The 21,886-nt window shown below is 38.8% G+C and overlaps 1 protein-coding gene across 5 annotated transcripts in view; it reads left to right on the top strand.

Moving 5' to 3' along the window:
• ryr3 (ryanodine receptor 3) overlaps positions 1-21,886 on the top strand; it is a 182,566-nt gene that overhangs the window by 146,808 nt on the left and 13,872 nt on the right. For 3 of the 5 annotated variants that reach the window (XM_041805053.1, XM_041805050.1, XM_041805054.1), the window contains 23 exons: positions 759-871; positions 2,010-2,106; positions 3,105-3,217; positions 6,479-6,530; positions 6,627-6,680; positions 7,542-7,641; positions 8,129-8,208; positions 8,339-8,415; positions 11,770-11,843; positions 12,832-12,846; positions 13,691-13,771; positions 13,934-14,022; positions 14,105-14,233; positions 14,318-14,422; positions 18,215-18,296; positions 18,440-19,722; positions 19,838-19,890; positions 19,961-20,126; positions 20,297-20,383; positions 20,468-20,668; positions 20,784-20,914; positions 21,578-21,620; positions 21,727-21,854. In XM_041805053.1, coding sequence (XP_041660987.1) covers positions 759-871; positions 2,010-2,106; positions 3,105-3,217; positions 6,479-6,530; positions 6,627-6,680; positions 7,542-7,641; positions 8,129-8,208; positions 8,339-8,415; positions 11,770-11,843; positions 12,832-12,846; positions 13,691-13,771; positions 13,934-14,022; positions 14,105-14,233; positions 14,318-14,422; positions 18,215-18,296; positions 18,440-19,722; positions 19,838-19,890; positions 19,961-20,126; positions 20,297-20,383; positions 20,468-20,668; positions 20,784-20,914; positions 21,578-21,620; positions 21,727-21,854 — 3,353 coding nt within the window. The remainder of the gene's footprint in view (positions 1-758; positions 872-2,009; positions 2,107-3,104; positions 3,218-6,478; positions 6,531-6,626; positions 6,681-7,541; positions 7,642-8,128; positions 8,209-8,338; positions 8,416-11,769; positions 11,844-12,831; positions 12,847-13,690; positions 13,772-13,933; positions 14,023-14,104; positions 14,234-14,317; positions 14,423-18,214; positions 18,297-18,439; positions 19,723-19,837; positions 19,891-19,960; positions 20,127-20,296; positions 20,384-20,467; positions 20,669-20,783; positions 20,915-21,577; positions 21,621-21,726; positions 21,855-21,886) is intronic. The other 2 variants (XM_041805055.1, XM_041805052.1) reach the window with 1 other exon arrangement.

The raw sequence follows: 21,886 nt of genomic DNA, 5'->3' as shown, positions 1-21,886 counted from the left end.
TTAAATGGTGCCACATTTGTAAGGAACATGTATTTGTGGGATGAGGAGCAGAGCTAAGTATGTGGGTTGCTCCCATGAAAAATTTGCCAATCTGGAACAGACTGCATTCAGCCAAAGAAATAATCTACCAAACACAGATTTCCTTACTTTTTGTGCTAAGTTTAGTTAAAGATCAGGAACTATACCCTGTGCTTCACTGCTGTTCATACTGCAGTTGAATTCCAAAAGATCAGATGCGTATCTGATTTAGAACCACATATGAAAGTGGTCTGACTCTGATTTGAAAAGATCAGATTCAATGTGACTTGTGCTGTTCACACTGTTGGGAAGAAATGTGATTTGAGTCACATATGAACAAAAAAAAACCCTGATTTGGGCCACTTCTAACTGCAGTGTGATCATAGCCAAATATATGGAGAAATATCCCTCAGAATAAAATATCACTATAAATTTTATGTCTTTGTTTAACCTTTAATTCCAACATAAGCATAAGCAAAAAGATTTAACTCAGAATTTAGATCAGAAAAAAATTACCTAGCATTTCTGGTTATGATTTTTCATTATATAACCAGTAGATTAAGTAGATAGTTCTATTGTTAAATCCAGATTTATTTTACATGTTATAATACTAACATGAATAAGTTGATAGTCCCAAGTTACTGGATATAGTATTGATAAAATTATATAAATCCTGTAGCATCTTTGTAACCACTCAACTTTTCCTGTTTTGTATGTCTTTATAATTTTCTTACCATCAGGTGGAGCAACCTCTGAGAAATAAGAAGTTAGTTTGGCACAAGCTGCTGTCCAAACAGCGCAAACGTGCTGTGGTGGCTTGTTTCCGCATGGCTCCACTCTACAATCTACCCAGGTGAGTCTTTTAACACCTGTGTGAAACCTGATGAACAATGTCAATAAGTAAATATTGACATTAACTATTTAAAACAGCTTTGTCTCAATCTAACCGTACGTAACAAACCACCAAATTTCCATGGGGGGAGGGGCATTTTTCTTACTGTTGTGTGCCCATGTAAACCCCTCTTCACCTCCCTAATGACATTCTCTCCTCTGTGTCGTTTTCTTGCATAACACAACCTCATCCTTCCTCAGATACAAAAATAATAATTACTTCCTGAATGGCTATCGGGAGGTTTGGCTTGAAAGGGTGTTCAAAGCCTCCAGCTTTGACCGCCTGTTCTCCCTGCTGACGGTAAAGTGAAACTACGGGGCGAATGCTTCATCTGTTCAACACCCCCTCTCCCTTCATCCACCAGGCTGTGGACTGATCTCTGCCTAGCAACCAAATGTTTCTGCACTGTTGATTCTGATTGGTCAGCTAGACAATGAGCCCAAGAATTGACTGAAACTTATTTGGAAAGTGGGAGCACAAGGCTTGTGTTTCCTCTCCTGTCTCATTTCAAGGGTACCCTGAAGGAAGGAATGAAGAAAGGAAAGAAGAAGAAAGGCAGAAAAAAGATAGCTTACGTACATTTTTTACTTTTATTAGAGGGCTACCTGCTCTGGAAACGTTTACTTTATGACAGTAATTTAGAGTTGAAATGGGTTTTTATGTTATTTTTCTTCCTGCTTTTACAATTATTACTATAGATTTGTTAACCATGAGAGGTTTTGCTAAATATTGTGCAGTTTTGCAACCTTTTTAATTGATATATAGGTTGTAATCTGATACTTAAAAGAAAAAATTGTTGTTAACATGGATTTGTTGAAAAACTGCACATCTCCTCTAAAGTGTGCATGCTCCTGTCATTACTTTTGCCACCATATTGAAGTAATAGCATTTACTTTTTAGACCAAATGTGACCAGTCAGAAAAGCCAGTGAGTCCCACATTGACCAATCACCACCCTGCCTGAAAATGCACTTCCTGTAACCCTTCCTTCCCCCAACATCTCTCCTTCCTGTCTCCTCTAAAAACTCACCAGAACCCACCCTAATGCCACTCTACCTCCCTCCCCACTCCCCTCCATTCCTCCCCACCTCCCTCCCCAGGCATCGCGCTATCAACTTCTTCATCCCGGTCTATCAGAGACTTTGGATAGAGGCAGAGGAGTACTCCTTTGAGGAGAAGCTAGTTCAGGATCTGGCAGTAAGTACTGGGCTCGCCTTGCCCTTGCCCCATGTGCCCTGCGTTGGCACACCTCTGCCAGTCCTGTCTGCCGAATGCTTCTTTAGCTCTCCGCCCGTCGAGCCTTGGGAACGTGCCCGGGTGGGGACCTCACCCAAACCACCTAGGGGCCTGCGCTCTAGGCGTACAAAACCCTTCAAACAGAGATCCGTCAGGGGTCAGAGGCTGCATGACCAACTCAGGAGACACAGGGCCAGCTCCGGCGCTCACAGCTCTAGAAAAGCAGGCTATGCCTTTCTGACAGCAGTGGTAAGGAGGGCGTCTCACTAGGAGTCACTAGCTGTTTGGCTGTCAGATCTGGATCCAACCCATCAGTTGTCTTTTCGCTGTACTCTGTAAGTCTGTAGTGTGAGTGTGAAGGTGCCTTTATAGTACGTTCTGTGGCCGTGACGTCAGTGGCATGCTCGCGTAGTCATGTGAAGATCACATTTCATATTAGATCTTTGTACGCAAATTCATCAATATGCTAAAACTGCTTTTGAAAGAGAGTACAGCCCTAGATGCTCAAAACATAGATCATTCGCTGGTTCTGTTCCAGAATTATTTTATCATATGATTTATTCTACAAATCTGTCAGAGTAGTTTGTTCTATCTTAGATTTGTGTAGCTGTGATAGTCCCTTTTTCTCAGGCTCCTGTGCTGTTAGGATCATTCATCATCTCCAGAGTCATATCACCAAATAGCTTACTGCTTGCATCTGTTTGCTGTAACAAGCATGTTTATGAAATCTCCGTCCAACACTGTTCATCATCCACTCTTATCTTCCTCTTCCCGTCCTCTCCACGGATCACAAGGACATGACACAAACTCATCTGCATGCAAGTGCTACTTGAATGTTACCGCCTCATGTCAGTGTTTTTGATCAAAGTGCAAAATATGTTTTTGATTGGTGGGATGAAATATCTTGAAAAGATAAGGCTTGTGCAGAGCTAACTGTTCACACCTGTGGACTCCTGCAGAAAACACCAATGAAAATAGTGGAGGAGGAGGAAGAGGAGGTGGCTGAGATCAAGCCAGATCCTCTTCATCAACTTATTCTCCACTTCAGCCACAACGCTCTGACAGAGAGAAGGTAAGAGTGTGAAATCTGTGAGTTACTGAGTTACTAAGTGCATTCACTGAAATTCATCATAAAAGGCATAATTGCATGAGTAAAAAAGATGGTCCACCTAGTTTTCTTTAACTTAATTTTTATTGAGTTATATTTTTTTGTTGCAAAATTACATGGGTAGAGAAAAAAAACACATTCTTACATAGAAATAAAACAAGTCAGTCATGATGAAAAAAGAGAGAAAAGTGGTGCATGCAGTAGTAGTGTTCTCAAATTTCCGAAGGGGAATTCAAGCACAGGGATATTTCCTTTTCAGCCCGTATCTGTTCTCCTAAGCAGTGTCCTGTCAGGCCAGTTTTGTCTGTGTGTTAAAAGAAAGAGGTTTTACAAAACAACCAAAAACTGACTAAACTGAAACCAAATTGGGGACAAAACATCCTTAGTTTAGTCGAGCATATTTTAATTGTAAAATGGCCTTATTTTGTTGAAGAAGATTTTACACAATGGTTTCTTTGGCTTCGAGTTGTGTTTGAGAACATTAAAATTGAATTAATATGAGATTAGGAGTGAATCGTAGCCTATTTGTATATATTTTCAAAAATTGTATGATCTTTTGTGGGGTTATTTTGGGTTTCACTCTTGACAAGAATCCCATATTAATAAAAACCAAAACTAACACTAAAACTATAATTTTCACAAAATGAAGACTACACTGAACCAACAAACTAGCAGTATAAACTCATAAAACCAACACTAGAACTGGAGACAGGAAGTGAAAATGAAATAAAAATGAAATCAGTGAAAAACCCAACACTGTTATAACCTTTGTCTGGTCTGCAGCTTTCCGTTAAAAACAGTCCAAGGTTCACTGAGAGACTTGTGTAAAATTAATGCTGTTTTTTTTTTGGCAATAGCATAATTTGTTCTGTTTGTTCTGTGATCAGGGGTGTAGCTAGGGATTTTGGGCCCCCAGAAAGAATATTACACAGGGCCCCCCTTAACTGGCTAGCCAATCAACAAATGTTGTCATTTTTACAAATATCTCTGCATTTTAATGTTTTTTTGAACTATACTATCCCCATTTATGGGCAACAATTTTACTGTAGGTAAATTAAATTTACTTGCATTATTTTGCAGCGCTGGACTGCACCATTTGGACATTTTAAAGAGAGGCGCAGCAGCCACCAAGTAGTATATTTTACTCTGACACAAATTTCAGTCTGGTGACTGATTCATTTAGTCGCTTTTGATTCAATAATGACACTAATTACTAAGAAATATAAATTAAAATACACTTTTTATTGCAGGCTTCTCAAGGGCCCTTCCCTACTGTGGGTTCAAGTAATCAGCACCCCACTGTGCTACGCCCATGGCTGTTATAGTCCCTTTATTAAATATAAGAAGAAAATAACTCCACGTGAGATATATAATGTAGTTAAGTCATTGTAGTAAAGATATACTATAGTATATCATATATAGTGTATAAGCTGCAGTCTGTTTTTGAAATCTCCCAAGAGGAAAAAGCTTTAAACTGCCCTCCAGCATGATGATTTTTCCTTTGTTTCTACAAAGTCCACAACATGAAGATTCTGTTGCAGCTGTACCACTGTTTCAGTAACATCTTTTTTTGGTGTATGGAGATTGCACATCTACTAGTTAGGGTTGTAATTTAACGTTTTCATCGACCTGCCACTGTGACTGGTGGATTCAAAAACCTCCCAGTCACAAACACTTTTTAACAGCCACTTTATTTTAATAAGCAGCATTATTCAATATGGTACAATATAATAATCAAAGCTTATAGTATTCAAGTTATAGGCCATCTAAAAAGAGAGAGTTGGTGCATAAATGATCCAAACTCCTTATTTTAAACCTTGTTTTGTTCTACTTTGTCTCCTGTATTCAGCCATGCAAACGTTGCTGTGCTTCCTATGGGGTCATTGTAAATTCATAGCCATTTATCTGCACTATGAGCATTAGACTCGCTAGAATTTAACACCTTGTGCGCGACTTCTGCATTCTCGTGCCATATTTCAGGCTTTGTCCAACCACCTTGGACTAGTGACAAGCAAGACATTGGTTCAAACACCAGTTGCACTGGAGGGCTGCCCTAATACAATACTGAGTCAAACCACCACAGCACACAGCCGCCTGTAAACATTTGACAGCAGCTCTGACACAGGGAGGGGGAGGCAGGGTTTTTTTTTGGTCAGTGTACATGTAGGTCCGCTTTGCTTTACTCATACGTCAGAAGGAACAAACTGGAAAAGTTTATGCTGTTTGCTGTAAAACAAACCATATTGTTAGGTAAGACTTTTTAAATTTACCTGCCCCCTTGGCTGGTAAGTTGAGCAAATTCCCCAGACACTGCTCAAAAAAAATGCATTTGGCTAGTGCGGGTGCTATTTTCACACCTTGTTACTAGCTATATAATGGTAGTTGAACTCAGCCTGTGGTTTTGAGACACGCAGTCCGTGAATCACTCTGCCCTCCTCCGCAGTTACTTGTTGTCCTTACTGAGGAGTGTTTTCAGTCAAACAAACACTTCACAAGCTTTATTGTTTAACGTTATACTCCCTGTACTCTTTATATGCCTAACAATGAAGAGAAGTGGTTGTAAAGTGGTGTCAAACCCTGCCAGTCCAGTCTGTGTTATATTATTTATTCTAGTACATTTAAGCAGTGAAGTGGCCTTAGCAACACACATGGTGTGAATTTAAAATTGTGTTAGGTCTTGTATATTTTTTTACAGCTGAAGCTGCATGCAATTGCAGTTGTGCCATTGTGTATTTCAACACCTAATACCGACAAGTCACTTGTAATACATTAGCTACAACTAACATTTTATAGGAAAAAATAGGTATTGAGTGTGGCTTTTACACTAGATTTTACAGTATTAATTAAATATTTCTTCACAAGAAGACCTACATACACTCCCAACTCTTTTTCAAAACTGCACAGAGCTATCCATATTCAAATCTCTTCTCAAAACTCACCTCTTTAGACAAGCTTTGAATTTGTGATTCTGATGTCATTTTTTTAATCATTTTTTTGTTTGTGTTGACTTTCTCTGCACTTAATGCCACTCTTCATGTGTTTTAATCTTTTCCACATTGAACAGTGTCTTTGAGTTTTTATGAAAAGTGATAAATAAAATGTATTATTGTTATTATTATTATGTGCTTGTTATACAGGTGTTAAGAAATACAGTTAATGTTAATTTTTAATTCTGTCCTCTTATTCATCTATATACTAAGTTTTTCACTTTAACTGTCTTTTCAGTCACTTGGAAGAAGATCCTTTGTATATTGCATATGCAGACATGATGGCAAAGGTAGAGGCCCTCAAGTCTTTTCATTTTAAGTACTTTACAGCTGCTCCAGTTTTTGTAAGTAAGATGAAAACTGAGCTTTGCTTTTTATGTCTGCAGAGCTGTGCAGAGGATGAGGAGGAAGAAGAGGAAGGAAAAGAAAAGACTTTTGAGGTACGCTGTTTGTTTAGCAGAGAGTCTTTAAACATTGCTCTGTACTCTTAAATAATGTCCATATTGCCAGTAGTTTTCCTTTTTTATCTCTTTTCAGTGAAGTTGAGTGGTTGATCAGGCAGGACATAGAAGCTGCAATCACTTGACTGCCATCTTGTTGAAGTGTTGTTTGCCATAGTGTTGTCCTTTTAAATATTACTTCCTTCTCAGCAATTCTCAGCTACATTGACACTGATCCGACTGAACTGCTGCTGGAAAAGCAACAACCTTGCGTCCACCATCTCACCCTTCTCTTTTCTAGCCTAAAGTCTGATTTATGCTTTTGCAGCAAATCAACACCATAGTATAGGCTGTAGCCCTGAAACATACACAGAGGCCTGTGTGCGTCATGCAGTGGTTTCCTGTGCACAAACAAGCTGGAATCGTGGCATTGAGACTGGGAACTGGTATAAAAATCCTAATACCGTAGTAGCACTAAGAGCCACACTAATGCACCAGTTTGTTGTACTCACAATGTTGCAGATCACTACGGCATATTTATGGTGTACTGTAGATTCAGTGTAGAAGTATAAACTAGGCCTAAAACTTTTGTTGTACTCTTATATGGATTTATGGCTCTGGACTCCATGGAAAGTCAAAGCATGCTGCTTGGCTAACTCAGGGAGCATCTTAAGAGTATAGTCTTCATCACCGAGCAAAACTGTATGTCCATTTTTAAATAAATCTCTAAATCTATGATGAGATTGTTCTGGGCATTTAACATCTTTAACTTTCAAGAGACAAGGGACAGGTACAATTATAACTATATGTGTACCTAACTATATATTTTTACTCTGTGTATGGTTTGTGCGCTGCTCTTAGGAAAAAGAGATGGAAAAGCAGAAGATTCTTTATCAGCAGGCGAGGCTGCACGCCCGTGGGGCTGCTGAGATGGTGCTACAGATGATCAGCGCCAGTAAAGGTAATGATGATCTAGATTATTAGCTCAAAATACACGGGCTGTTGAAAGACAATAATTCTGTAACTATTCGGGTTGTAGCCCTGCGGATCTTGGGTTTGAAGGTTACAGCACATACAGCACATAGATTGGACTTGCATGCATTATTATATGCTTTTTTCATTAAATTTAAATGTAATAACCTTTATATGTCCAAATTCTCTCAAACTAATAAATGTCTTGGATCCCCCTGTGTAAGAAAACTACCACCCAATTTGGACAAACTTGAAAATTCTAGGAACAACATGAACACGTGTTTGACTTTGTTGTAGTGTATTGATCTTAAATTACCTTTTGAAGCAGATAAAGTCTGGATCAATGACAACAATAACCCTTAAATCTACAATCCTTTGGTGTATTTAACAGAGCCATCTGATGTGCAGAGATTGTGTTTATCATTAATTAAATGTATCTCAAACCCTATTATCTTAGAATATTTCTTCCTCATTAGGTCGTCTGGGCCCCATGGTGACCTGCACCCTCAAACTGGGTATCTCCATCCTGAATGGAGGCAATGTGCAAGTTCAGCAGGTCAGTTTATACAGCTTAAACACTGAACATACAGCACAATTCTGCACACTCTTCCCTCTACATATGGCAAAAGGCAACACTGTTTGCATTTCTAAAAGAGTTTCTCTTCCTTTCTCCTCTCTTATCCCAGAAAATGCTTGATTACCTGAAAGAAAAGAGAGATGCAGGCTTTTTCAAGAGTCTCTCAGGACTGATGCAGTCTTGCAGGTATATATTATCTGCAGAGGGATTTCCAAATACTAGGTTTTTGTACCCTCTTCTGCAGATGCAAAGAAGTAAATGAAGAGATCTGAATTCACTTCAACTAATAATAAAGAAAAAAAAGTCATTTTACTTTGTTAGAGTGCATTAAATATTTGTATCGCAGGAACAGAAATCTGTACAAGCAATTGATAAATACTACACTCAGGTGGGCAAAAGTAAGATTTTGCAGGCTTGTTTACTAAAAGTAATGGCTTTTTAATTAGTCAGACTAAAATCTTGAAACAGTTACAATGATTAGATAAAACTAAAACTTTGCTAGAGGTATGAATTAATAATTAATAATTTGTAAGCTTTTAAACATTTTCTTTTTATACAGTTACTTTAGAGTGATAGATAGTTGAGAAATATGCCAAAAGTATCTAAAAATAATGAAATAGTTTGCTGACAGTAATTTCTTGAAACTATTGAAATGATTAACCAAAAGTTTTGTATTAGCAGTTTAATATTAAGCTAAGAATTTCTTACTGCTGGGGTGCATACAGCCTTGTGGTTAAAGCATGCCCCACCCTCTTACAGGAAGCATTTTCCGTTGGGGTTTTTCCAGTAACTGGCGTGGCTTGGCTCGACTTGGTTTGAGGATTTGCTTTTCCACCATAACTGAGCTACCCATTTGAGGGTGTGTCTAGAGCTGATGACACAGTGTTTTGAGCCCTCCTTGATCTCTCTGCTCTACCTGGTCTGACTGACTTTTCATCATTGTAAAGAAAAAATCAAACTGTAGACTGACAGTGCTGCACACCAATTTTTTCACACTCACTCTCTCCCTCTCTCTCTCGCCATCTCTCTCTTCCTCTCTCTCTCGTTCTGCAATAAATAAAAAAACAATTCATGCTTATCATCAAAAGGAGATAATTTTCCTCCATTTAAGTTACGGAACAGTTTCCAGAAAATGAACACAATCATATTTTTGGATTAGGCAGTGAGAACAGCGCTTTACTAGTGCCAGTGAATAAATTAAAGACAGACTCTGTGATGGGCTAAATGTTTGAAAGTCTAGAATTTATTTGTATGTCCAAAGGGGAAAGGGTCAAACTTTTGTCTTTAGTAGGTGCAGAAAAAGTTGTAATCCTTGATCTGCGCTTAGTCCTTCCTGATTTCCCTCATCAATGTGAGAACTCCAGTCATTTGCAACTTTCGGACCGTAGTATGTGCAAAAACATCCAAAGTGTTTGGTCATGTGTCATAAATGTTTCAGTCGTACAGTGAATGCTGCCATTAGACCACCACTGTAACAGAGTCATAGACAGCTGGAGCAGAGGCTGGGATAAAACATGTCTCCCCCGTGGGCTGAAAATTTATCATGGAGGGGAGGTATCAGTAGTAGAAGACGTATATCCCCCTGACAAATCATACCCTGTGAACCGCTTTGACATCAGCACGGCGCGCTTGGAGGTGAGGCTGGCTTGAGTGCAGCTTGGCGCGGCTTGGCACGGCCAAACTGGTGATGGAAAAGCAAATCAGCAAGGCTTGGTTTGGCTCGGCACGGCCAAAAGCCATAGTGGAAAAGCCCCACATGTCCTCCTAGATTAATAGTGAAATGAATGAATAAATAAACAAATAATTAGTGCTGTCAAGAAGTACAGTTTCACTTAATCTTAATCTTACTGTGTCACAAGCTGGTATCAGGCTGGAGCAACCACTCTAAAACCATTATACACCTTCTACAAACAATCATTGAAAACTCTGGATAAAAAACCAAGGACTACTGTACCATCATTAAGAAATCTAACTTAATGACATTTGACAGTTTTCTTTATGCAGATATGTGTCTGATATATAAATTAATTCATCACCAGGCCCCACCACCACTTAAACAATTTGTGTTACTCTGCAGGGACAATCTTAGGGAGACCAGGGCATCAGCAAGAGGGAACTGTTCAGCTAAACTTAGGAAAACTGCGTTTGGACAGTCTGCATTTTTAGTCAGAGCAGCAGAAAAGTGGAACTCAATTCCTACCCAGATCAGGGACTGTACAAGCCTCAGTGTTTTTAAAAGTAAACTGAAATCATGGCTCAAGGAAAAAACAATCATGTGGTCACTGATGAATCCTCTGAATGCATCAGTCTTAGAGACAATGAAATGTAATTTTAAACGTGTTGTTTTTAGTTATGGACTGTTGTTGAGTATGTATTGTTTTAAATGCTAGTATGTTGGTTTTTTATCATTTGTATTGCATATTCTTTTACATCTTCCTGCCCAGGGACCACAGATGAAAATTAGCTTTATAGCTAACTCTGGCTTGACAGTTTTGTTTTGCATGGCCCCTGTCAAATAAACTAATAAATAAATAAAATAATAAACAGCCACAGAATCAAATATTGGGCCAACTAAAAAAATGAAACTAAAATTCAATTGACTTGATAATAGTAATAATAATAATAATAATAATAATAATAATAATAATTATTATTATTATTATTATTATTACTAGTAGAAGTAGTGTTGTACCCAGATATCAAATGTCATTGAACAAGTGGGTGTCCACAACAGCCACACAAACCTGACGTGGCTATATGACAAGAATTACCTGGTCTTTTAACTTATTTACCTATCCAACAGGGTCCTCAGAAAAACTGTCAAAATAATTGGCTAAAATAATTAATATGCTGTTGCAATGATCAGCCTGAATTACAGGACAAACTCATGAATAATTGCCTTAGAATACAGGTTAAGAGTTTAAGCTTAAAGTAAGCTAAGACAAATGCTGAAAGTAAGGAAAAATTATTGAACTAGTGGGCCAGAAGATTGTGATATTTAGAAGTGGATAAAAAAAAAACAACCTATAAAACTACGTAAAAAGATATGTGGTTATCTAGAACAGAAAGACAGCTCAAATACTTTAACTAGTCAAAATTAACAAACAGTTGGGATTAGTAAACCAAAGAAAATTCTTATGCTGTCATGCCAGTTGACATTGCTGGCCAGAAGAAACTAAAAACAGTACAGAAGTGGCAGAAGGGAGTTGAAATAGCCTAAAGGTACATTAAAGAGCAGAAAAAAATTAGCCGAAGGTAACAGAGAAGTTTTCACATGCCGCCTCATTATGTGTAATGTTATATGAAAATTATCCTGAACACTAGCATACAAATGTTTAAAAAATTACCGCCCCACATTGGTACAATCAGTAGTGCATTTAAAACATCATAAGTAGGAAAAAGAAAGGATCTGAGCTCCTCTAGTAGGGCTATGGGAGAACCTAACACCAAAAAGGTAGGGTACAACTGATTTCAACAGCTACAAGAAACTTCCTGCAGGTAGCAAATACTTCTGTTTGACTTACAAGTTTCTCTCCCTAGTGTCCTGGACTTGAATGCGTTTGAGAGGCAAAACAAAGCTGAAGGACTTGGCATGGTGACAGAGGAAGGTTCAAGTAAGTCAAGAGTTGTCATACAAGACGTGCCTTTGAATATTCTTCCAGGTTTTCTTTCTGTTGTTGATCAAGCACCTTAGGTTTTCAGTTAAGGTTCAGTAGGGCTTAGCTGTTGAACCACCTGTTGTTACTCTGGATTTAAAAAAAGACCCCTAAACTGAACTAATGCTGAACCATGATGGCAGTATAAGCACAAGTGTTCACTCAAAGCTGATAGATGCTAGTTTCTAATTATTAGATCCTGTATGGCTCTTGTAGATGAAATAATCAAAATTGCATTGCTATCAATGAGAATTTTGATTATGATAAAGTGTTTGTTGCTTGTGCTACAGTGCTGGAGTCACTGAAGTTGTCAGTGTGGTGTCTTCATTGTCTTCTGTTTTAGTGAAGGAAAGCAGTTGTGAGTTTTATAAGTATTTTCAGATATATTCTGAAACTGTATGATGTGTTGCATGAGGTGTAGAATTTAGTATTTTTTAGTACTTTGTTAGTGATGGTATAAAGGTAGAGAATTTGAACCTGTATCGGAGCAGATCATGTGAGTGGCCGGTAACAGTACAAAACTTGTAGAGAACATGGTCCAGCATTAAAACTACTACACAATTATCACCTCTCTTCACTCGATGCTTCTCATATCAAACTATGTCCGTCTTTTCATCATTCAGTCCTCTGCTAAACATTTCCACTGAGTTCTGTGTTTAACAATTCACTGTTACTACTCGTGTCTCCGTTAATGTTGTAACTTTATCACTATGATTGAATTCTTATTTGGTACTCATCATGTCAGATGCAACATAGACACCAAACCAAAGCCTATGATTTCCTCCCGTCTAAAAATATCTATTCTTTTAACTGCATGACTTTGTTTTTCACTCGTAGTTGATATTTCATATCTCTTCGTATTGTAACTCTGTGTCCTCTCTTTTTGCTTATGTCTTCGTGTATTTTTTGTCTCCTTCCTCTCATTTTAAAAACCCATCGATGGCAGTCCACACACAGCGGGGTAAATAGCTAATTTAGATAATACTGATATGGCTATGCTTCCACCATGAATGTCTCCTTCATATATGTGGTTCATACACCCTGCTTTATTTGTATCCCTCCCCAAAATGTCTGTAGGGACACACTCTGCATGCCAACTGTTGAAATGTACACAGAAGGTGTATCTTAAGATTACAATGCCTGTCTGTTTGTGTTATTTGTTTCCATCCCTTTATGTTTACATTTACTAATGCAAATCCTATTACTGATGCGCAAATCTGCCGTTGAAAGGCTATCAATGCCACTTCCTGAGGGGTTTGACTCAAAGGTTTGTGGCCACTCCCACAGCCTAAGCAAAGCTTTGTCTTGCTTTGTTTTTGGGGCCTATTTCACAAAGCTGGTTTCCATACAGATGTTGAACTTTCACATGGTTTTATCTCCTCACAGAAATGTGTTTTTATCCCATTGACTGGAATATCAGGTAGATTTTTAAAGTTAATTAAGTAACCGCATCTCTCCACTGTTTTTCACCATAAAGACATCCTTTGTCAGGCTCATTTGGAGCCTGCATGTGAAAGTTATTAGGCTTCCTCCAGCTTATGGAAATGTCCTGGTGTTTCACTGTTGGAGCTATTGTAAGAGCATTTCTTTAAAAAGCACTTTGGATTCAGTTTTCAACCTGCAATCTAAAGGCACTGGACTTCAACAATGATTTTGAAATTGAAACCTGTCCTGCTTGCCTCATATTAATTGCTTCGGGGGGGTGGGAATTTTCACGTTTTATTACACCTCCTCGTGTTGAGCAATAAATACTAACTTTGTGTTCAGTCACAATTGTATTCACCAACATGTCCCAATTCTCTAAGGTTCCAAGGTGCTACAGAATGATGAGTTTACTAAAGATCTGTTCCGGTTTTTGCAACTTCTGTGTGAGGGGCACAATGGAGGTGAGACCCTGCTTACACATATCTCAAACATCATGCATTTTCATCAAGACTATCAGCATTATTTGTTAGGATTTTTTGCACTACTTCATGAGGTTGATTCAATGTAAGAGGAGGAACTACCATGAAGGATAAATAGGTTTTGAAAGTATTTGTTTACGTCAGATTTCCAGAACTTCCTGAGGACTCAAACTGGAAACACAACCACAGTCAACATCATCATCAGCACTGTGGACTACCTGCTTCGTCTTCAGGTGAGTGGAACACAAAAAAGCCACAGAATGTACATAATAACACTTGTGTAACCTTTAGCAGTAATGTGGTCTCTATCCTCAGGAATCGATCAGTGACTTCTACTGGTACTACTCTGGCAAAGATGTCATTGATGAGACTGGAAAAGTCAACTTCTCCAAAGCTCTTGATGTTGCAAAGCAGATATTTAACTCACTGACTGAGTATATTCAGGTAAGACACTGATACTCCATGTATATTTTTCAATGTCAATACTCTGTTTTCTCCCTACATCACATCTCCCTCTTTTTCCTTCAGGGCCCGTGTATTGGGAACCAGCAGAGTTTGGCTCACAGCAGGCTGTGGGATGCAGTCGTGGGCTTCTTGCATGTGTTTGCCAACATGCAGATGAAACTTTCCCAGGTACACTAAACTGTGCTGCTCCTCTGATGCCCAGAAGTGCATTAAAAACCTAAAGAGACAGAGAGAGTATAACAAGAAATCAGTTACCTTAGATACATTTATGTCTGATACCTAAAATTAACAGAAAATGTTAACAAGAATTTGATTTTTTACCATTTAATAATCTAGATGTACAGTTGAAACCAGAAGTTTACATACACTATATAAAAAGGCACATAAACTTTTTTTTTCTCACCGTCTAACATTAAATCAGATTAAACTTTTCCTGTTTTTGGTCAATTAGGATTACCAAAATTATTTCTATTTGCTAAATGCCAGAATAATGAGAGAGATCATTTTTTAGACAATTTTTTATTATTTTCTTGAGAGTCAGAAGTTTACATACATTTCATTAGTATTTGGTAGCATTGCCTTTAAACTGTATGACTTGGGTCAAACGTTTTGGATATGCTTCCACAAGCTTCTCACAATAGTTTGCAGGAATTTTGGCCCATTCCTCCTGGCAGAACTGGTGTAACTGAACCAAGTTTGTAGGCCGCCTTGCTCGCACATGCCTTTTCAGCTCTGCCCATAAATTTTCAATGGGATTGAGATCAGGGCTTTGTGATGGCCACTCCAAAACATTGACTTTGTTTTCCTTAAGCCACTTTGTAACCAGTTTGGCAGTATGCTTAGGGTCATTGTCCATTTGGAAAACCCATTTGCGCCCAAGCTTTAACTTCCTGGCTGATGTCTTGAGATGTTGCTTCAGTATTTCCACATAATGTTCTTTCCTCATGATGCCATCTATTTTGTGAAGTGCACCAGTCCCTCCTGCAGCAAAACAACCCCACAACATGATGCTGCCACCCCCATGTTTCACAGTTGGGATGGTGTTCTCAGGCTTGCAAGCTTCCCCCTTTTTACTCCAAATGTAACGATGGTCATTATGGCCAAAAAGTTCAATTTTAGTTTTGTCAGACCACAGAACATGTCTCCAAAAATTAAGGTCTTTGTCCCAGTGTGCATTTGCAAACTATAATCTGGCTTTTTTATGTTTCTTTTGGAGTAATGGCTTCTTCCTGGGAGAGTGGCCTTTCAGCCCATGTCAGTACAGGACTCCTTTGACTGTTGATAATGACACACTCTTACCAGCTTCAGCCAGCATCCTCACAAGGGCTTTTGCTTTTGTTCTTGGGTTGAGATGCACTTTTCGGACCAAAGCACGTTCATCTCTGGGACACAGAACCCGTCTCCTTCCTGAGCGGTATGATGGGTGGACATTCCCATGGTGTTTATACTTGCGTGTAATTGTTTGAACAGATGAACGTGGCACCTTCAGGCATCTGGAAATTGCACCCAAGGATGAACCAGACTTGTGCAAGTCTACAATTCTCTTCCCGATATCTTGGCTGATTTCTTTTGATTTTCCCATGATGTTACACAAAGAAGCAGTGTGTTTCAGGTGTGCCTTAAAATACATCCACAGGTGTGCCTCGAATTAACTCAAATGTTGTCAATAAACCTATCAGAGGCTTCCAAAGACATGACATCATCATCTGGGCTTTCCCAAATTGTTTAAAGGCATAGTAATCTTAGTGTATGTAAACTTCTGACTTTGAAGAAAGTCATAAAAACTGTCTAAAAAAATCATTTTCTCATTATTCTGGCATTTAGCAAATAGAAATAATTTTGGTAATCCTAATTGACCAAAAACAGGAAAAGTTTAATCTGATTTAATGTTAGATGGTGAGAAAAAAAGTTTATGTGCCTTTTTATATAGTGTATGTAAGCTTCTGGTTTCAACTGTATATACTGTTGTATCCCATTCATGGATCTGAATGTAAGGTCTAGTAGCATCTGGTGGTGAGGCTAAGAACTGCAACAAACTCACAACTACTCTTGTAAGACTCTGAAGCTATACAATGTCTGTTTAGAACCCCTTACTTTGACTGTAGACTAGAGGTTCTCAACTGGTTGGCTAGGACCCAAAAGTGGGTCGTGGGGCTGTTTTCAGTTGGTCGCGAACTAGTGTTCTCTCTGACATTGAAGCCCTAGGCAGACATCTATCCATATACTTTATTTTGCAGGAAAATTAGTAAATTAAGATTGTTTTCTTGAGATTTGCACTTATTTATCCTGTTATCTTGGATGGAAATATTTTCAAGAAAGTTGGTATTCATATGAATGTTTGTAAATGTTTTGTCACCTTTCAAAAAACAACCAAAATGTGTTCTGATGGTAAAACAGAGTTAAAGGTACAGTGTGTAGAATTTGGCTGCATTTTGCTGAACAGAAACAGTGTGAATGGGGTATAATGTTTATATATTAATGTGAAGTATGTTAAAATAAGTGTACAATCATCCTCTTTAAACTTGCGTTTTCTTTTTACAAAATTAGAAAAAAGCTTTTTAAATTTACATTACCGTGGATCGCCCTCACGGAGGCTGACATAACGAACCGCCATGTTGTCTAAGGCAACGTTTTGGGGACAGAAAGAGTAAAACGCGATTTTTAAAAACGAACCTGCTTGCTGGTCCTGAAAGCTACCTGGAAGGCAGGTGGAGAAGAAGACTGACCTATAATCTATACAAATAATGGTTACAAAAATAAATGAATAAACCCTCACCTCGTCACTGCTGTAAATTATGTCCGGCTCACATTCCTTTTTGGTCTTCACAGGCTCTCGTAGCTCAGTGATGTGATGTTTTGGTAACAGATTGGCTCATTCTAAAATCTGAACGCTAGATGTCGCTGAAATTCCAAATTCTACACAATGCACCTTTAAATAAAAATGATTTTACATCCTCCCAGTGTGTCTCTTTGTTCGTCCAAGGTCCAAATTTCTGCATTTTTTTGTTAAATTGATTGAATAAAAATCTGAAATTTGGGTCCCTACTTCACATTAAAGTAGGTGGTGGGCCCTATGGACCACTGCTGTAGACCATTGTTATTCTCGCTTTGTTAGTATTTTTAACAGGAGAAACACCATATCCAATCATATAAGTTAAAAAATTTTGGTGAATACCAAATATGGCACAAATATTATCATAAAGGTAGCAACAAGGCTCACATTGAATATTATAAAGGTCCTAGGTCCCTCTCCTTAGGTAGCAAAGTATAATTTTATAAAGAGCACCACTGATTGATTGGTTGATTGATATTTTTATTTCCAACACGTGAATGATGACTTAAAAACTGTTTTAAAAGAACAAAAACAAACAGTAATTTTCAGTTGCAAATACTTCAGTTAACATGAGTTAAAAGGAGTTTGAAGAAGTATAAACTTATTTAATCACACCCCTTTAATATCCATTAATATAATAATATCCATTAAGGGGGTGTGTGTCATGTTATTTTCAGGGTAATATACTATGCTAACATACCACTACCCGGACAATAGATTTTTAAACATGCCACTCCTTTTTGTGCATATGTAAGCTGTAAGTGGTTCAGTGAAGGATTGTTTTATTTGTAGATGTTATTAGAGACCTGAAGGGGAATTTAATTCTGTATCTCCAGGAAATATCAAAGGGTGTAAAATAAGAAACAGGCTTGCTTTGGTCCTTTTTCATTTAACTTTCTGTGACCCTGAAAATATATCATGTTGCCCTTTTAGTGGTCATAACCTGCAGGTGAACAGTTTATCAAAGAACAGAGATAAAAGTATTATAAGCAGGTAATTTGTAATTAATGCTATATTTAAAAATGAAGTTTTGGTTAAGGGATTTAGAACACATTCAGAGTGATTTTTGTTTTTTAGAGATGTCTGTCTGAACAAAGCTTTAATAAAAGCCTCTTATGTCCTCGTAGGATGCCAGTCAGATTGAGCTGCTGAAGGAGTTGATGGATTTACAGAAAGACATGGTTGTCATGTTGCTGTCTCTGCTTGAGGGTAAGAGCCTGAAGTTGTCAAAAGATAACAAAGGACATACATAACATCTGCTGTTGACACAGTTCTAGTACAGTTCTGTATTGTCTACAGTTAATCCATTGTATTTGGACAGTTTCACTCAAATGCATGTGATCCATCCTTAGGTAATGTTGTGAATGGAACGATTGGAAAACAGATGGTTGACACCCTGGTGGAGTCCTCTAACAATGTAGAGATGATCCTAAAGTTCTTTGATATGTTCCTCAAACTGAAGGACCTGACGACTTCCGACAACTTTAAAGAGTATGACCCAGAGTGTAAAGGCATCATTTCAAAGAAGGAGTTCCAGAAATCGATGGAGAGCCAGAAGCAGTACAACCAATCAGAGATTGAGTTCCTGCTCTCATGTGCAGAGGCCGATGAGAATGATATGTTCAACTACAAAGAGTTTGTGGAGCGATTCCACGAGCCAGCCAAAGATATCGGTTTTAATGTTGCTGTGCTGCTCACTAACTTGTCTGAACACATGCCACATGACTCCAGACTGGCTACCTTCTTAGACCTGGCAGAGAGTGTCCTCAGCTACTTTGAGCCTTATCTTGGTCGTATTGAAATCATGGGCAGTGCCAAGCGTATTGAGAGGGTGTACTTTGAGATCAGCGAGTCCAGCCGCGAGCAGTGGGAGAAGCCGCAGGTCAAAGAGTCCAAGCGTCAGTTCATCTTTGATGTGGTCAACGAGGGCGGAGAGAGCGAGAAGATGGAGATGTTTGTGAACTTCTGTGAGGACACCATTTTTGAAATGCAGTTGGCCTCACAGATCTCTGAGCCTGATGAGGTTGAACAACCCGAGGAGGAGGAAGAGGAAGAACACAGCCTGCTGGAGGAGCTGGAGGGAGAGGAAGAGGGTGCCTCAGAGTCTGCCTCTGCCTTTACCACTGCCTGTCGCTCTGTCAAGAAGAAGATTAATAGTGTCTGTGAAATGTTCTCTTTTAAAAGCATCCGCAAGCAGTTTAAGAAAATCAAGAAACTGAGCATCAGGGAGATTATCACAGGCTTCTTCTCTTTCTTCTGGATGCTCTTCATCGGCTTCTTCAAGGGAATCTACGGCCTTATATTCGGGTTCTTCCACGTCATCTGGTCCACTATGTTCGGTGGCGGCCTTGTTGAGGGCGCCAAGAACATAAAGGTGACGGACATCCTGGGACACATGCCTGAACCCACTCAGTTTGGTATACATGGAGATGCAATTGAAGGGGAGAAAATGGAGGCTATAGAGTCATCAGGAAGCCTAGATTCAGCCATGGCACCAACAGGAGACATAGCAGAAGTCGACATCATGTTAGAGATGCTGTCGGGGCCAAAGAAGGAAGGAGGGAAACACGTGGAGCCAGGGCTGGGTGATGTTTCTGAGCTGAGTGCAGAGAGCTCTGCTGCTGACCAAAAGAAGGTCTGCATTCAAATTTAAATAGCTTTACAAGTCTGATGCATGGATTAACCTTTGTAGATTCCTCCTTTAATACATCCCTCCATTAAGAGTCACTAAGTCACTCTGTGTCTTGCAGAAAGCTACATCCAGGCCTGCTGAGACCCCCGAGAGCGAAAAAGAGAAAGCAGAGTGAGTAAAATGAAGTGAGCGTAAAATTAATTGTGATTATACAAAATCAAATGAACTGTTTTGAATACAGCACAGAGAAAAAGGAGAAGGAGGACAAGCCGAAGGAGGAGGAGGAGGCCAAGGAGCCAGTGGCAGAAGAGAAGCCAAAAGTTAGATCAAGTCAGCCTAAAGATAAATCGCCATCTTTTATGTCAAGGATCTTTGCTCTGCTGGATGTCTTTCTAAACAAGATGCTGGTGAGCTCCTACTCAGTCTGTAACCTCTTTAAAGCAATTAAATGGTGTTATTTCTGCATCATTGTTCAAAAAAACACCTAATGTGTTTTTAAAATTGTTTCTCAAACTGTTGATATATAATTTTACAATCAACAGATGTTCTTGGTGTTAATAAGACTTTCTCTTTATAGAATTACCTGGCTCGTAACTTCTACAACCTGCGTTTCCTGGCTCTGTTTGTGTGTTTTGCCATCAACTTCATTCTTCTCTTCTATAAGGTAAAAGAGGTCAAATTTCCTTCCAAATGTTGACATGTTGACAGATTATTGAAAATATTTCTGTTATCATTCTGTGCTCTTTAGGTCACTGGTGAAAATGAAGAAGACAATGATGAAAACACCTGGGGTGGTGGTGAGGACGAGGATGATGAGGACACGCTCTTCGACATGGATGAGTTTGTGTTGCAGGAGAGCACAGGCTACATGCTGCCCTGTCTACGCTTCCTAGCTGTCTTCCACACCGTCATTTCACTGCTCTGTTTGGTCGGGTACTACTATCTGAAGGTAGGAATGTTCAGGATCCTGTAAAAAGACTATGCATCTAGCTAAGAATATTTTTTTCTGCAGATGACAGCATTTTTTAGGGTAGAGTGTTAGCAGTGTTATTTTTTTCCCCCAGGTTCCTTTGGTGGTGTTCAAGAGGGAGAAGGAGATTGCAAGGAAGCTTGAATTTGACGGTCTTTACATCACTGAACAGCCTTCAGACGATGACATCAAGGGCCAATGGGATCGACTTGTCATCAACACACCGTGAGTCACTTGCATGACACACACGCTGCATTAATTTTTTTTTTTTTTTTTAAACCTTTATTTAACCAGGATTATTACCAATTGAAATACAAAAATCTATTTTACAAGGGAGTCCTGGCCAAGACAGCAGCATAAGTTTCCCACATATGACATTAAACAGGACATAAACCAAAAGTTACATCAATCAACAAATCAGCAGAATTCAGCAATATGGGCTGTCTTTATCCTTTCTACTGATAGCTTGATAGCACAACCTGTTGTGTTTCTTCATAACACTACAAATATGTACAGGTGTATTTTGGTGTCATCAACACAGATTAATCTTAAGCTCTCTCTAGTAAACTGACGATAAACTTCTAATTTTTTGTAGTCTTGAAACATTAAACATTGAAGTCAAAGATCAGTCTTCTGATGACTGATTTATGGGTCTTTGGGACAGCAGAAAATTAAGGCAATCATATTTTTGAAAAGAGAGCTGCCTGATTTACTAGCACCAACAAATGAAAATGACTCGTTAGTTGTTACGAAACAAAGGGTGTCTCTATCATAAGCTAAATGTTTGAAACATCTCCAGCATGCTTTTTAAGATGAGAAGGGGAAATGGCAACCCCGGCAATTTGCACCCTGGTCTCGCCTGAAATAACTTTCTACTTTCCATTACAGGTCTTTCCCCAGCAACTACTGGGACAAGTTTATTAAGCGTAAAGTGAGTGTGTAAAGAGATCTACACTGTTCCACTCATTACCCATGTTGATCTGTTAAGTTCAGTGACTCACTGATCTCTGCTGTCTTCTCTCTGAATGTATGTGTAGGTGATCAACAAATACGGTGACCTGTACGGAGCTGAACGCATCGCTGAGCTGTTAGGCCTGGATAAGAGTGCTCTGGACTTTGACCCCACAGTGGAGACTGTAGAGAAGGAAGCATCACTGCTCTCTTGGTGAGAACCTGCTGTTTTTTAAAATTCAATAA

The sequence above is a fragment of the Cheilinus undulatus genome, linkage group 14 (assembly GCF_018320785.1).
Source record: "Cheilinus undulatus linkage group 14, ASM1832078v1, whole genome shotgun sequence".
NCBI classification, from domain to species: Eukaryota; Metazoa; Chordata; class Actinopteri; order Labriformes; family Labridae; genus Cheilinus; species Cheilinus undulatus.
This window is presented reverse-complemented; position numbering and strand designations above follow the sequence as displayed.